Source organism: Gymnogyps californianus, unplaced genomic scaffold (assembly GCF_018139145.2).
Source record: "Gymnogyps californianus isolate 813 unplaced genomic scaffold, ASM1813914v2 HiC_scaffold_131, whole genome shotgun sequence".
Classification (NCBI taxonomy): domain Eukaryota; kingdom Metazoa; phylum Chordata; class Aves; order Accipitriformes; family Cathartidae; genus Gymnogyps; species Gymnogyps californianus.
This window is the reverse complement of record NW_026114012.1, coordinates 122,651-140,264: the sequence shown is the minus strand read 5'-3', so window position 1 is coordinate 140,264 and position 17,614 is coordinate 122,651. Positions and strand designations below refer to the sequence as shown.

The 17,614-nt window shown below is 43.2% G+C and overlaps 1 protein-coding gene across 1 annotated transcript in view; it reads right to left on the bottom strand.

Annotated features, from left to right (window-relative positions):
* Positions 1-553: 553 nt before the first annotated feature.
* The window catches only part of LOC127028006 (probable global transcription activator SNF2L2), a gene marked incomplete at its 3' end in the record, with an annotated part of 30,592 nt that continues 13,531 nt past the window's right edge, over positions 554-17,614 (bottom strand). The window contains exons 6-9 of the mRNA XM_050913837.1: positions 15,008-15,174; positions 14,004-14,167; positions 8,500-8,727; positions 554-631 (exon numbers count right to left, since the gene is read on the bottom strand). Coding sequence (XP_050769794.1) covers positions 554-631; positions 8,500-8,727; positions 14,004-14,167; positions 15,008-15,174 — 637 coding nt within the window. The remainder of the gene's footprint in view (positions 632-8,499; positions 8,728-14,003; positions 14,168-15,007; positions 15,175-17,614) is intronic.

Below are 17,614 nucleotides of genomic sequence, written 5' to 3'. Positions count from 1 at the left end.
AGATTGCTGGCATTTGAACCACTGTCATCTAGGTGTGCTTTGAGAACTGTTCAAAAGTTTTAGTAGCAGAGACACAGCTAACTGAGCCCTTGACATAATCCTCAGCAAACTCAACTAAAGGAAAACAGCACCATCAATCTCCTGTCTTACTATTTTGTTAAATACCTGTACTTGCCCTAGCTAATACTATAACATGTGAGTACAAGAAGCGAGGAGACATAAAAAAAAAAATGCTCAAGGATTAGCATGACAAGCAGTGATCATCAGTTTTGCACTGTCTAAATCCATCAAACCATCTACGAATCCTCCTCTGGATGGACAGTGTTCCACTGTACCACTCAGCAGGGATTTCTGCATTTTGTTTGTCATGTGAGGATGCTGTTCTCTGTTTAGATTCTTTCCTTTTCCCAGATGAACAATGTGAGTAAATGAAGCCTTTCCCTCCCACAATAATAATCCAACATTTGAATCACAGAAGGATAACACCTTCAGCAAAACAAAAGTGTTAAAAAGGCTAGAGAAGATATACTACTTATCATCATAATGTCCTTACCATGAAGAGATCAAACTCCTCTTCACGTCGAGCAATCATCTGATTCAGAGTCTCATCATCAGGAACTTCATCTTCTTCCTATTTAAATAGAAAAAGGCATTAGAAAAATACAAAGCAATGTCCAAAGAGAGGCAACCATTTGCATTGAGCCACTGTTGCACTGATATCTCTCTCTCTCAAAAGGTGTGTGAAACGCTCAAATGAAAACTAAAAATTTGAAAGTGCCTAGCTGTTCATTGATTCAGAAGTAACACAAAATAGACTTAATCAAAGAGACAATTAGGACTTTTATCACTTTCATATATTGAGAATGAGGAAGTGAGCAAACATGCAACCAGGAAATTTTGGTTTGTGGTTTTTTCAGGGTCACAAGCACAGTTAGTTGTCAGCTTGTTTTTCAGTTAAAACATACACATTTCCCTTCTGCTGCTCTACAGCACTCCCCCAGTAATAGCATTCTACACTATGAGGTCTTTACTGTCAAAGCAGAAGGAAGGAAAACAATCCTGGGGAAAAAAAAAATTCATAGAAACAAAGCCTGCCCAATCCATATTTCTGTAGACCACTGTCCACTCACAAAGTAAGTGAGATGTGAATCATAGACTCATAGAACCATAGAATATCTCAAGTTGGAAGGGACCCATAAGGATCATCGAGTCCAACTCCCTGCTCCTCGCAGGACTACCTAACACTAAACCATATGACTAAGAGTGTTGTCCAGACGCTCCTTGAACTCGGACAGGCTCGGTGCCATGACCACTTCCCTGGGGAGCCTGTTCCAGTGACCGACCACCCTCTCAGTGAAGAACCTTTTCCTAAGGTCCAATCCGAACTTCCCCTGATGCAGCTTCATTCCATTTCCTCGTGTCCTATCGCTGGTCACCAGAGAGGGGAGATCAGCACCTCCCCCTCCACTGCCCCCCTTGAGGAAAGTTGTAGACTGCGATGAGGTCACCCCTCAGCCTTCTCTTCTCTAAGCTGAACCAACCAAGTGACCTCAGCCGCTCCTTGTAAGTCTTGCCCTCGAGACCTTTCACCATCTTGGTCGCCCTCCTCTGGACACACTCTAATAGTTTGATGTCCTCCTTATATTGAGGCGCCCAAAACTGCATACAGTACTCAAGGTGGGGCCGCACCAGTGCAGTGTAGAGTGGGACAATCATCTCCCTCGACCAGCTTGCTATGCTGTGCTTGATGCACCCCAGGACGCGGTTGGCCCTTTTGGCTGCCAGGGCACATTGTTGACTCATATTCAACTTGCCATCCACCCAAACCCCCAGATCTCTTTCTGCGGGGCTGCTCTCCAGCCTCTCGTCCCCCAGTTTGTATGTATAACCAGGATTGCCCCGTCCCAGGTGCAGAATCCGGCACTCACTCTTGTTAAATTTCATACAGCTGGTGATTGCCCAGCTCTCTAGTCTAGCCAGATCTCTCTGTAAGGCCTCTCTACCCTCGAGGGAGTCCACAGCTCCTCCTAGTTTAGTATCATCGGCAAACTTACTTAATGTACATTCGACTCCTGCTTCCAGATCATTTATAAAAAAGTTAAAGAGCACTGACCCTAAAACTGAGCCCTGGGGAACCCCACTGGTGACTGGCTGCCAGCCTGATGTAACCCCATTTACTATAACTCTTTGAGCCCGACCCGTCAGCCAATTGTTCACCCAATGTATTATGGACTTGTCTAGCTGTGTGCTGGACGTTTTGTCCAGAAGGATACTGTGAGAGACAGTATCAAAAGCTTTGCTAAAATCCAAAAAACCCACATCTACTGGCTTCCCTTGGTCAACTAGATGGGTGACCTTGTCATAAAAGGAAATTAAGTAAGTTAGTTAAGCAGGACTTTCCCCTCGTGAACCTGTGCTGGCTATGACCAATGACTGCATTGTCTCTCAAGTGTTTTTCAGTAACTCCCAGAATAACCTTCTCCATAATTTTACCAGGCACTGAAGTGAGACTGGCAGGCCTGTAATTGCCAGGGTCTTCCTTCTTTCCCTTCTTGAAAATTGGGACAACATTTGCCAGCTTCCAGTCAGCTGGGACCTCCCCAGACTCCCAAGACCATTGAAAAATAATGGAGAGAGGTCCCGTGATAACATCGGCCAGCTCTTTCAGTACCCTGGGATGAATCCCATCAGGCCCTGTAGACTTATGTGCATCCATCTGGAGCAGCAAGTCTCAAACAACTTCAGAGTCGGCTGGGGGTTTATCATCCCCCCAGTCACGGTCTTCCAACACAGGGCTCTGGGGCTCCCAGGGCCCATCATCGGTGTTGAAGACAGAGGCGAAGAAGGCATTAAACGTCTCTGCTTTGTCTATGTCCCTATTTGTGAAGTGACTGACCCCATCAAGCAATGGACCAATGTTATCTCTGATCCTCCTTTTGCTGTCAACATATTTTAAAAAGCCCTTTTTGTTGTCCTTCACAGTGCTGGCCAGCTTGAACTCTAATCGAGCTTTGGCCGCGCGAATTTTCTCCCTACAGTGGCGAACAGCATCTCTGTAGTCCTCCCATGTCACCTGTCTTTGCTTCCAATGTCCATACACTTTCCTTTTCTGCCTAAGTTCTAGAAGATCCCTGCTCAGCCAAGCTGGCCTTCTGCCCCGCTTGCTTGACTTCTGACACTTTGGAATTGCCTGCTCCTGCGCTCTTAAGAGATGGCTCTTAAAAAGTGACCAGCATTCATGGACCCCAATACCTTCAAAAGCAGATTCCCAGGGGACCTTACTAACTAGCTCCTTCAGCAGCCCGAAGTCTGCTCTCCCCATATCCAGGGTCAAAGTTTTGCTGGCAGTTTTTCTCCTATCGCCAACAATTTGAAACTCAACTACATCGTGTTCACTGTGACCAAGACAGCCACCAATCACCACTTTGCCCACGAGTACCCCTCTGTTTACAAACAACAAATCTAGGAAGGCACCTTTCCTAGTCGGCTCCCTTAGTACCTGCACCAAGAAGTTATCTTCAACGTGCTTCAGGAATTTCCTGGACCTGTTTGTGTCCGCTGTATGATATTCCCAGTTGACGTCTGGGAAGTTAAAATCACCCATAAGGACAAGGGCAGCTGATCTAGAGATATCCCTTAATTCCTTGTAGAATAATTCATCGATGTCATTGTCCTGGCTGGGTGGTCGATAGAAGACTCCCACAACAACATCCGCTTTATTTGTTTTCCCCTTCATCCTTACCCAGAGGCTCTCAACCGTGTCATTGCCAACTGCAAGCGCCATACAATCCAACCCCTCCCTTACATACAGCGCCACCCCCCCACCTTGCCTGCCCTGCCTATCCCTACTGAAGAGCCTATAACCATCCATCACAGCACCCCAGTCACAGGACTCATCCCACCAGGTTTCGCTTATGCCAATGATGTCGTAGCTCTGGGACTGGGCCAAAGCTTCTAGCTCCTCTTGTTTATTCCTCATGCTGCGTGCATTAGTATAGAGACATTTCAAATGTGCTCCAGTGTACTCAGCACATCATGGAGCAGACCGAAGGACCTCGCTAGCACACTGTCCCGCAAGCATTGGTGTGCCATCCCATGGCTTATCACTAGCGAGCCTGGTTTTATCCCTTTCCCCTTCAAATCTAGTTTAAAGCTCTTTCAATGAGCCCTGCTAACTCTTGTGCAAAGATCCTTTTCCCCCTTTGAGAAAGGTGTACCCCATCTGTCGCCAGCAGGCCTGGTGTCGTGTAGACCGACCCACGATCAAAAACCCCAAAATTCTGCCAGTGACACCAGTCACGGAGCCAGGTATTGATCAGCTGGGTCTTCCTGTTTCTTCCCCCATCATTCCCTGCAACTGGAAGGATAGAGGAAAACACTATTTGTGCTCCTGATCCCTTAACCAGTTGTCTCAAGGCCCTGAAGTCTCTTTTGATCGCCCTTGGACTTCTTATTGCAACTTCGTTGCTGCCTACATGAAAAAGCAATAATGGATAATAATCCGAGGACCGTACCAGGGTAGGAAGTTTTCTCGTAACGTCTTTAACCCGGGCCCCAGGGAGGCAGCAGACTTCCCTAAGAAGTGGGTCTGGTGAAGATCCATCTTTTTGACAAAAAGTTATTTCATAAAATCAAAAACATTCATTGGCAAAATAAACCAAAACTCTAGGATTCAACTGAAAGCATAAATGTTGAAGAGCTATGGTGCCCATTTTTAACATGATCAGGCTCCATAATGCTCAGTTCCTCTCTCCAAATACAGCAACTATTTTGAAAGTACATGGCATTTTAAATTTCATAACAGGACAGGTAAATCAAAGCTACAAACTTTAGTTTGGTTCCCACATAAAAACCTTAAAACATTTACTGAATCTGTGTTACAGTATATTGCAAACATACAGTTAAGGGTTTGACATGACAATAAATGCTTCGTACTCACTAAAATGGAGGTGGAGTAGAATGTAGTATATAGTACCTCAAAATTAACTTTCTACAGTCTTTTATTTTCAAAATAATCAAAAGAAGCCTGCATCTATATCTATACATCCCATTTTCCCTCCATTGGTAAGATTTCTACACTTCAGGAAAAAAGTATGATTACCACTTCAGCTCTCACTAAATACTCATGTAATTTGTAATTCAAACATGAAATAAGTAAAGCAGTTGGAAGAGTGATAGTGTTTTGACACAGTGTTCTGGTGGCATAAGCTCTGGAACTGTTGGTTCCCCTCCCCATCAATATTTCATACATTCAATATTTGGAAAAAGCTAGCTGTTCTTTTTTTTAAAAAAACTCATTACATATTTTGTGGGTGTGCATATACTTGAACGTGTGTGTGTATGGGAAGAAATGAAAATAAGAAGTGGAGGGGAATAGAAGAAATTTGAGAGTTAAAAAAAAAAAACCACCAACCCTAACAACAATGAAAAAATCACATGCATAAAAAGCCTTCATTAAGTAAACTGTTAAAAGCTGCCCCAAAAATCCTGCAAAAGAATACAAGAAGTCCAAAATATTTGGATTCTGAACTAGTGAAACTCTCTCTCTTCCTCTCAATGTGTGTGCATTTACTATCATCTTGAATTACTCAATAATATTTTTTCCTTCAATTTTATCATATTTTTCTCTAAACCCAGAAATGTGCAGAGCTAGAAGAGAAAGCATGTGTAATTTTTAATGTAGTCTAGTAAAAAATGCAAGTGAAAATTGTGAGAAGTATACAACAAATAATACTGATGCAACATATCACACATTAAGCTAAGTTTTAACTGATGACATCTTCAGTACCCTCTTTGGGAGCATTCCTAGAATGCATTTTCAGAGAGGTTCCAATCCTACAAAAAGGCATGTTTGTAACTGAATCATAGGGAGCAGCAACACTGCTTTTAATATATGTCACACTGGAAAGAATTGTATGAACATGTGAAGTAATAGTATAAATCAAACCTGTATCACAGTGAATATAAAAAATGTATTAGCTTTATTATTTCACAGTTTTAACTGCTTTCAATACAATAGATTTAATGACTACTGAAGGAATTTCTTTTAATATGGAAAGATTCTGGCAGATATTCACAAAGGTTTTGCTTAAATTTTATTAAAAATAGTTAAGATAAGTATTTTGAAAGCCTAAAATAAAGAATTACAGATGACAAAACCTTTCAATAACCTAAGACAACTCATTAAGCCACAGAAATTATATCAGGATCTGACAGTTATTCTGTTTAAGCTGAGGTGTGTTATGCATGCAAAAATACTGTTATCTTAATTAAGATAGTTAATCGTTTTGTTGAATTGTTTAGAGGTGATATGAAAATTAGACTCCTTTAAGGAATCACAGAATCACAGAATAGTTGAGGTTGGAAGGGACCTCTGGAGACTGTCTAGTCCAACACCCCCCCACACCCCCCCAAACAGGGTCAACTAGAGCAGGTTCCTCAGGGCCATGTCCAGTTGGGTTTTTAATATCTCCAAGGACAGAGACTCCACAACCTCTTTGGGCAACCTGTTCTAGTGTTTGACCACCCTCACAGTAAAAAAGAGGGTTTTTTTCTTATGTTTAAATGGAATTTCCTGTATTTTAGCTTGTGCCCATTGCCTGTTGTGCTGTCACTGAGAAGAGTCTGGCTCCATTTTCTTTACTTCCTCCCATCAGGTATTTAGACACATTGATAAGATCCCCCCCTGAGCCTTCTCTTCTCCAGGCTAAACAATCCCAGCTCTCTCAGCCTCTTCCTTATGTCAGATGCTCCAATTCCTTAATTATCTTAGTGGCCCTTTATTGGACTCACTCTAGTATGTCCATTTCTTTCTTGTAGATGGAAGCCCAGAACTGGACACAATACTCCAGATGTGGTCTCATCAGTGCTGAGTAGATACTCTGATGCCTCCCTTGACAGAGCTTGTTCCTCCTCAATTGTTCCCAGGGTACTATACCTGTTCTGTAATTGCAGATCTGCAGGCAGAGAAGGAGTCTTCCTTCTGTTGCCAGAAGTCACAAGCTTCAGGTCTTCCCTGACATGGGAGTCTCCATCTACTGGTCATAGGATCACATGATAATTTGGGTTGGAAGGGTCCTCAGTAGGTCATCTAGTCCAATTGTTACCAAAGACTTAGACAATTTGATGAAGGGCCCCTTTGTGTAAACTTTGTACAGATAGAGCAAGCAGGCTTGCATACCAGAGATGAGCAAGTCTGCACACCAAGGACAAGTAGGCCTACATACCAAAGATTAGCAAGTAACAATACGTGATAAAAGGGCAAGATGTTCCTCAATATCGGTATTGTACCCCCTGGCTCTGCTGACTGAATTACAAAATGAGCCAAACCCGGAGAAGTCCTTCGTAACTAGGGGAAAGGTAAAAGCGGCAGGGGGAAGCACGACCACTGACTCAATTCAAGACCGAAGAAACTTGCCCCCCCCACACCCGTAAGGAGCATGCGTGCTAATCTACATCGCAAGCGGAGTTAATTTAAATACGACTGACCAGTACTGAATGAAATGTTTATCACTAGCCAATAAGTATACACTTAGGCATGTTTTTACTAATTGTTACTAATTAGATAACTGGATATAAACCCTGTAATTTTTGTATGCGGCATGCACGTTAGGTGGAGTGATCCCCCGTGCATCCAGCGCTGTGATAAAGAGAATGCCTGCTTCTTAATGCTACATTGGTGTTAAGAGGTTTATTCCCGATTTCGGTGACACAACCTCCTCCTCAAAGCAGGGCCAGCTACGAGATTGGACCAGGTTGCTCTGGGCTTTATGCTCCTCTGAGCACGGCCTCCAAATGTACCTCCTTTGCATCATTTGCAAGCTTTTGCCTCTGCAGGGTCTCTGAAGACCATCTCCTGCCCATCCTCCCCCAAGCTACACAGCTGTATTGGGAGCCTTGCGGAACACGTTGTATTCAAGGAGTTAGGGATCTTGAACAGGCTGTCTGCTCTATTGGGGCTCATACTTAGGGCTTGAGAAGCCTGTACGTTATTAATATAATCTGTAACTTACAATATATCTTTGGTAAAGGTAAACTGTATGTGAATCAAGGGGTGGAATGTAGAGATCCTGACCGAGAAACCGTTGCACATTGAGGAGTTAGTGATCCACATAACAGTTAATGGGAGTAGGCCCAGGCCTGTGCTGCGCTGCATGTACAGCTTGGCTTTCAGGCCTGTGTTGTGCCGCACAAATCCCTTGGCCACAGGATAAACTCAGCCAGCTCATTGTCACAGAGGAGCCTGCAGGCAGCTCCCACTTGGTACCAGCGACTACGCCACCTGCGTGTCCTTGCCCTTATCTAAAAGTGCAGCAAGAAGTTCTCATGAGAATATCCTTTAGGAATAGAGTTGTTTTCTTGTAAGGAAATCATATAATAGCTTGCAGTCTCAAGCAGTCCCAAGCTGCACTCAAACTGCACTCTCGCCTACCAGTTATATAGCTGCTTCCCAAGCATCAACTGAAACATCTTCTCTTTGATTGTTTTTAACTGCCTTACCTCATTTTCTTCCTCATGTTCTAATATAGCCTGTAGAAAAGCCCTCCGCTCATGGCTTGAAGATTTCTGATCAAACATTCCAGCCTGAATAACTTTTTGATCTACATTCAGTTTATACTTTGCAGCAGCGAGTATCTTCTCTTCCACACTGTTCACAGTGCACAGTCGCAGGACTCGAACCTCGTTCTGCTGACCAATTCGATGAGCTCGGTCTTGGGCCTGCAAGTCCTATTAGGCAAGGAATATGGAATGATGCATAACATAACTGTGCTACACAAATCACTCCCTGCTTAAAGGGCACTGTAATGTTGGGTTTTATTAGCATAACAAAAAGAAGTGCTCAAGCTACAGCCCACCACAATTCATCTAGCTCATTCCTGATTATCCTCCTTCTTGGGAGTTCATCAGTCCCAGACAGGCAAACTGGAGGGAAAAAAATATGCGCGTGCTCTGTACAATGTGAATGCAGTAAGTCAAACACTTCTTGAAAGCATGTGCAGTAAGTGACCAAGATAGGCCACAGTATGTAATTCTTCTCTGCCACTCAGAGTTCATGGCCTTTCAGGCCAGAAAGGAACCCTGAAGTAAAGCAACTCTCTAGTCCAGGTACAAGAACAGAAGCAACGATATAACTAGGCATATATTATAAAGTCCAGATATAAATCTGTGTATCTAAAGCAAACCACTATTTCTGAATATCTTAAATGCATTAGTAATTTTATGTATTGGATCTGGCTAGAATGGAGTTAACTTTCTTCATATCAGTCTGTTGGGGGCTTGTCCGGGATGGTGCTGTGATATGGATTTGACACCAAAAGAGCACTGATAACGCAGCAATGCTTTGGCTATTGCTGAACAGTGCTTGCACAGCGTCAAGGCCTTCTCTGTTTCTCACTCTGTCCCCCCAGGGAGTAGGCTGGGGGTGCACAAGAAGTTGGGAGGGGACACAGCCAGGACAGCTGACCTGAATTGGCCAAAGGGATATTCCATGCCATATAACGTCATGTTCAGCAATAAAAACTGGGCAGAGTGTGGGGGGGCGTGTATATGTGTGTTGGCTTCCAAGGTAGAATAGAATAGAACAGAACAGAATCAAATAGAATACTTCAGTTGGAAGGGACCTACAACGATCATCTAGTCCAACTGCCTGACCACTTCAGGGCTGACCAAAGGTTAAAGCATGTTATCAAGGGCATTGTCCAAATGCCTCTTAAACACTAACAGGCTTGGGGCATCGACCACCTCTCTAGGAAGCCTCTTCCAGTGTTTGACCACCCTCTCGGTAAAGAAATGTTTCCTAATATCAAGTCTAAACCTCCCCTGGCGCAGCTTTGAGCCATTCCCATGCGTCCTGTCACTGGATACCAGGGAGAAGAGCTCAGCACCTCCCTCTCCACTTCCCCTCCTCAGGAAGCTGCAGAGAGCAATGAGGTCGCCCCTCAGCCTCCTTCTCTCCAAACTAGACAAACCCAGAGTCCTCAGCCGCTCCTCATAGGACATGCCTTCCAGCCCCTTCACCAGCTTTGGTGCCCTCCTCTGGATGCATTCCAGGACCTTCACATCCTTCTTAAATTGTGGGGCCCAGAACTGCACACAGTACTCAAGGTGAGGCCACACCAACGCTAAATACAGCGGGATAACCACCTCTTTTGACTGGCTGGTTATGCTGTGTTTGATGCACCCCAGGATGCGGTTTGCCCTCTTGGCTGCCAGGGCACACTGCTGACTCCTATTGAGCCTGCTGTCGACCAGCACCCCCAGATCCCTTTCTGCAGGGCTGCTCTCCAGCCACTCCCCTCCCAATCTATACTTGTGCCTGGCATTATTCCATCCCAGGTGCAGAATCTGGCATTTGTTCTTGCCATTGATGATTGCCCAATGCTCCAATCTATCTAGATACCTCTGCAAGGCCTCTCGTTCCTCGAGAGAGTCAACTGCACCTCCTGCTTTAGTATCCTCAGCAAACTTGCTAAGGGTGCATTCAACTCCTGCATCCAGATCATTGATAAAAATATTGAACAGAACTGGCCCTAGAATTGAGCCCTGAGGAACACCGCTGGTGACCGGTTGCCAGCCAGATGTAGCCCCATTCACTACAACCCTTTGAGCCCTGCCTGCCGTTCAGCCAGTTCTTCACCCAGGGCACCGTGTACCTGCTCATCCCACAGTTGGACAACTTGTCCAGAAGGATGCTGTGAGGGACTGTATCAAAAGCCTTACTGAAATCCAGAAAAACTACATCCACTGCCTTCCCTTCATCCACTAGGCAGGTGACCTTATCATAGAAGGATATCAATTTAGTTAGGCAGGACTTTCCCTTTGTGAACCCATGCTGACCGTGCCTGATGATTGCATTGTCCTTTAAATGCCTTTCAGTAGCATCCAGTATGATCTTCTCCATAGTTTTTCCAGGTACTGAGGTTAGACGAAAAAGGTCTGTAGTTTCCTGGGTCTTCCCTCACGCCCTTCTTGTAAATTGGAATAATGTTGGCTAGCTTCCAGTCAGCAGGGACCTCCCCAGACTCCCAAGACCTTTGGTAGATGATCGAGAGGGGTCCTGCTGTAACATCCGCTAGCTCCTTCAGTACTCTGGGGTGAATCCCGTCAGGCGCCATGGACTTATGAACATTCAGCTGATACAGCTGGTCCCTTACAATTTCAGTGTCCACAAATGGAAAGGCACTGTTTCTGCAGTCGTGGTCCTCCAACTCATAGAACCGGGCAGCCCAAGGTCTATCATTGATATTAAAGACTGAGGCAAAAAAAAAGCATTGAATGCCTCCGCTTTTTCAAGTATCGGTCCAATGTTTTCCTTGGATCTCCTCTTACTATTAACATACATAAAAAAGCCTTTCTTGTTGTCTGACACAACACTGGCCAGTTTCAACTCTAATTGAGCTTTAGCCTTTCATGTCTTCTCCCTGCATATATGAACCACGGCTCTGTAATCTTCCTGCAAAGCCTGACCTCACTTCCAGAGATCATACAGCTTCTTTTTCTGCCTGCGTTCCAAGAGGAGTTCCCTGTTCAGCCAAGCTGGTCTTCTGCCCTGCTTGCTTGACTTGTGACACCATGGGATTGCCTGCTCCTGTGCTTCTAAAAGGTGGTTCTTAAAGACTGACCAGCACTCATGGACCCCTAAGGCCTCAAAAGCAGATTCCCAGGGGACACTGCTAAGTAGCTCCCTGAGTAGCTTAAAGTTTGCTCTCCTGAAGTCCAGGGTCGCAACTCTGCTGGCCTTTTTTCTCATTACACTGAAAATTTTAAACCCAACCATTTCGTGACCACTGTGGCCAAGACAGCCACCTACCATCACATCTCCCACGAGTCCATCTCTAGTCACAAATAGCAAGTCTAGGAGGGCATCTTTCCTAGTTGGCTCACTGAGTACCTGTGACGAGAAAATTTCTTCCACAAACTTCAGGAATTTCCCAGGCTTGCTTGTCACAGCAGTATGATATTCCCAGTTGATGTCTGGGAAGTTGAAATCTCCCATAAGGACAAGGGCTACCGATCCAGAGATTTCTCCTAATTGCCTATAGAATAACTCATCAGTGCTTACATCCTGGCTGGGCGATCGGTAGTAGACACCCACTACGACATCATCTGCTTTGTTTTCCATCCCCCTAATCCTCACCCAGAGGCTCTCAACCACATCATCCCTAACTGTGAGGGCTGTACAATCAAACCTCTCCCTTACATACAGTGCAACTCCTCCACCTCACACCTGCCCTGCCTATCCCTCCTGAACAGCCTGTAGCCCTCCATCCCAGCACTCCAGTTGTGGGACTCATTCCACCAAGTCTCATTAATATCAATGACATCATGGCTCTGGGAACGGACCAACGCTTCCAGTTCATCCTGTTTGTTTCTCATACTGCGTGCATCGGTGTACAGGCATTTCAGATGTGCTCCTAAGCCCTCAGTGCTCTCTGGAGCAGAGTAAATGCTCCCATTAGCATTGCCACCCTCAGGGGATGCCATGCCAACCCTTGGCTTACTTTCATCTCTCCTGATAGTATCCCCTTCCCCCATTGATTCTAGTTTAAAGCCCTCTCAATCAGTCCTGCCAGCTTACGAGCAAAGATGTGTTTCCCCCATCGGGTCAGGTGGATCCCGTCAGGGCCCAGCATACCTTGTGTTTCAGAGACTCTTCCATGGTTATAAAAACCAAAGTTCTGGCAGAGGCACCAGTCCTGGAGCCAGGTATTGATGTCTTGGGCACGCTTGTTTCTTCCAATGTCTCTTTTATATCTTTCCTTCACTTATTAAACTGTCTTTATCTCAACCCAGGACTTTTCACCCTTTTGGCCTTCTGATTCTCTCCCCCATTCCGCTAAGGGGCTAGTAAGCAAGCAACTGTGTGGGTGCTTAGCTGCTGGCCGAGGTCAACCCACCACAACGTGGGGCACCAAAAAGGACTGTGGTGAGTTGACCCCGGACAACAGCCAAGCACCCACACAGCCACTTGCTCACTCCCCTCTCCCGCAGGATGGGGAGAAAATAGAAGGAAAGTGAGAAGAATGGTTGATCGAAATAAAGACAGTTTAATAGGTGAAGCAAAATCTGTGTGTGCAAGTAAAGCAAAAGAAGGAATTTATTTACTATTTCCTTTTGGCAGGCAGATGTCCAACCACTTCCTGGAAAGCAGGACCTCAGCACGCATAACAGTTGCTTGGGAAGACAAACGCCATGACCACAAACGTCCCCGCTTCCTCCTCCTTTCCTTGAGCTTTTATTGCTGAACACAATGTTATATGGTATGGAATATCCCTTTGGTCAGTCTGGGTCAGCTCTCCTGGCTGTGTCCCCTCCCAGCTTCTTGCCCACCCCCAGTCTACTCGTTGGTGGGGCAGAGTAGGAAAAATCAAAAGCCTCGTGGCTGTGCAAGCACTGTTTGGCAACAGCCAAAACACTGGTGCATGCATTATCAACACTGGTTTGGTCACAAATCCAAAATACAGCACCATATGGGCTGCTATGAAGAAAATTAACTCCATCCCAGCCAGACCCAGTATAGACTCTAGTCCAGGTACAAGAACAGAGGCAACAATATAGCTGGATATATATAATAAAATCTAGCTATAGAACTGTGTATCTGAAGCGAATCACTATTCCTGAGAATCTTAAATGCATTAGTAATCTTAGAAATTATTTCATCTGCTGCATGAGCTTTTAACTTTGAATGGAGAGCCATTTATTAGTGCCTTATGATTAAAGGGTGAACAAAGTTATACCAATGAAACAGAAAATGCAGACTGTAAGACTCTAACTTTGAGCATTCCCTGACACTCAGAAAAACTATATACACAGACACAGTATCACTTTACTGATTTAAAACAAAACACTACTTGATTGTAGCAGTTTGCCTTACCAATTCTTCTCAAAGCAGCATTTTGATATACTTTCATTTCACTGTCAATCTTCCCAAACTAAAACACAAAGCCTAAAAAAGCACAAACAATTATTTCCATATTACATGAAGATAATTAAATAAAAATAACCTGATGAGGATTCCAGTCACTATCAAAGATTATAACAGTGTCAGCAGCCTGGAGGTTCAAGCCCAGCCCTCCTGCCCTTGTACTCAGCAAGAAGATGAAGTACTGTGAGCCAGGTTCATTAAACTTCTTCAGCAGGGCAGCTCGATCCTCCGATTTTGTTGTACCTGAGAAGAAATTAAAAAAGAAATAAAAAGAAACCCTATGACAAAGATCTTCTACTGAAATAATTTAAAAGCAATCTTAGTTGTTTAAGGCACATGTGGAAGGGAAATTTTAGCTCACTTGTTCTTTGCCATCTCAGCTATATTTTCTATAATATAGACGCAAACACTAACCATGGATGTTTCAGCCAACTGTCTATAGCACTTGGGAGGAGGGTTCCCAAACTTTTATTTTAAGTAGGCTTGACATTTCAAAAGGGGACTTTGAAAAGATGCAACTATCTATTTGACAACATTTTATGACTGACAAGTTTCAATAGATGATATACACACGCAAAATGGAGCTTCAGTTTTGATTAAGGCCTTATGAGCACTCACAGAATCTAAGTATTTTAAAAACTATATGTGTACACAAACATAGATTTATTAACATTTCGCTATTGGCCTTAAAAATCAAGATTAATATCAAGGGAACAAAAATTCTTAAAAGATCCCATTCAAAACACAATGGTGTCGATAGGGGAGGGAGAGAAAGCAGAGAATTCAACCATGGTAAAAGGCCTACATAAAGCTCTAAGTAACAACTAAGCACTGTACACATTGGCAACAAGGTGAATTTCCTGTACTTTGACAATCAGTTTTTACTGATCAGCTTGGTCTGACCCTCTGCTTGTTTTATCTTTTTACATCTCTGCCTGTAGCTGAAGACAGACAGAAGTTTGATATTTTTATTCAGATGTCCATATGCATATAGTACAGAGGAGGAAGTTTTTCTACTACATAGTCAAATTGCTAATTGCTGAACCAGAAAAACACTCCCAAATTTATTTTCATTCAGCTTACCATCAAGACGTAAGTAAAGGAAATTTCGAAATGCAAAATAGTCCTCCATAATGGTCATGAGTGATGTCATTTGACAGAAAAGAAGCACACGATGGTTAGTGGCTCGTAACTTAGGTAAAATACGATCAAGTAGTTCAAATTTCCCTGAGGCCCGATAAAGCTCAGCTCTGTTTAAGAGGAAAAAACACAATAAATGCCATGACAAGCCTGCTTTTAGAAGAGCTTTTAATAATGCATTCTAATTACAATTGTGTCATATCATGATAATGGATAGATTCCTTTACTCAAAGGAAAACAAAACTGATAGCACTTTTCTCTCTTTAAAACTGTTTATGATGTTGATTAAAATAAGAAAAAAACCACATGAATTGCATCTATGTATTTATTTGTTAGGAAAGGGTTCCTCCCCCAAAATATAAGAATTCTGTGGACTCTCAAGCACATCAAATATCTTCCTTTATGAGCCCAGTATTTTTTTTTTTCATTATTTCTCAAAACAAGCATCATTTCTGAAGTACATAAGCATTTTATTGGTTTAGATGCTCTCCCACAGGATCTGCTTTCAGTCAGCATCTACTGGAGCCACAAGTTATATTCATCAAGTGTATGTTAGAATTGATTACTTTTCCACTCACTACTGTGCATGTGAAAACAAAGGAGTCCAGACCAGACTAGTTTATATACAGAAACAATGGGAAAAGTTTGATAGTGGACATATTGTTTTATTGTATACACTTATAACTGTCTTGAACTATCTTTATTTGCTCTGATTACTAATCTTCTGTCTTCTGTGCTATCAAGATGAGTTGCAAAACAGACTGAGCACTAGGTTTGTACACAAAGATGTTTAAGCCAAAAATCAGAAAGAGAATAACAAAGATGGCTAAATGAGTAGGACAACCATATAGTTTAGAAAATCAAATTACACATAACTCTAAATCTGTAGCCTTAAAATATAATTCATCATTAGGAACTGTATACTCAGTCCACAAGATACAAGGCCTTCTGAGATGTATACATATATAATTGCTATGCAAAAGGCCAAACTATTTGAGAGACAGATGGTCTCGTATACTAATAAAGAAAAAAAGGCATTGCTGACACTTAAACAGGAAGGGAGCCATGTGGAGGATACACACAACCTCCTCTATCCCTTGCTCAGAGTAAGACGGAAACCATTTCTAGCCAGTTGCACAGAAGTGTTGAGAACAAATTTAAATCTATTTAATTTTTTTATCTAAGCAATGGAAAAAGTGTTAACATAACTTTAATTTGGAATAAATTAAAAAGGAAGAGTAGAAGAGGGAGTGAGAGAAATGAAACCCCCTACTGAAATCCCTAAAGAGCCTCCACAATAAATTTCAAATAGTGTCTTTGTTGTTTAAAAAAAAAGGAAGGGAGGGAGGGAGGGAGGCAGGGAGGGACGCAGGTAAGCAGGCAGGAAGGATAGGCAGGAGGGAAGGCAGGCAGGCAGGCATTGGTTTGTCTGCATGAAGACAGGATTTATTATTCAGTATATTGACATGCAGTGTGATAATCATCTTTCCCTATTTTCCCGAGACAGACAGAGGGGCATAACACTTTTAATACCAGCATCTTTTGGTTCAGGTATGGATCCTGTGCCTCTCTGTCCTCCTATAAAAGGGCACAGAGGACAAAGGAATCAGGATTCTCCTTCAGGTCCCTCCCAAACTGAAGTCCATGCTAATGAAAAACTGATGAGAAGATGAGATATATCACAGGGCTGCTGTGGTTGCCTGCTGGGATTTGCCCCTGATCAGCAAATCATCTGGACATGAATAGTCTTCCGTGCTCTTAAATACCCTTCCATTACATCATGTCACTCTGAGAACTTTTTGATAGTGGGGAAAGTCCCTGGGTAGAGCATCCTGTTACCACCTAGGTTTCGTTGAGAATCTGAAATATCTTCTTCGACGAGGGAAGGGGAGATTCCTAATGTGAAAGTATGAATCCAACAGATGGAAATCTGTAAACAGTCTTGAGCTTGGAGACATGGAATGATGGAGTCAGGTGTTATAAATAATTTAGGATGATATATGCACTTGGATTTTAGGATAGGAAAACCACACTTCCTTCTTGTACAGAATGAGAAAAAATATCAAAACATTCTGTTAACCCTGAAATATCTTCTGTAACTTCTAAATGAGATCATTGCCATGTGCAGACTCTAATGATTGATCCTTGAAATGGACACAGTAGATGTGGAATGAGGCAGTATCTCTTGTCCTTCCACTGAGTGTCACTAAGAACAGTCTGGCTCCATCTTCTTTACTCCTCCTATGAGGTATTTAGACACTTTGATAAGATCTCCCCCATAGCCATCTCTTCTCCAAGCTAAACAGTCCCAGCTCTAAGCCTCTCCTCATATGACAGATGCTCTTGTGGAAGCAAAATAGTTAATGCCTCATAGGCCTTTGCAGGCCTCACTAGTTAAGAAACATTTGCAGCTAATGGTCTCACCAGTCAGCAAGATTTCATTAACAAAGGAGTGAATTATTCATAAAAGGATATACTGTCCAGAGCCTCCTTATCTGAAGAATTCCAGTCGCTGTTGTTATTTACCATATCCTGCTTATTTGACACAGT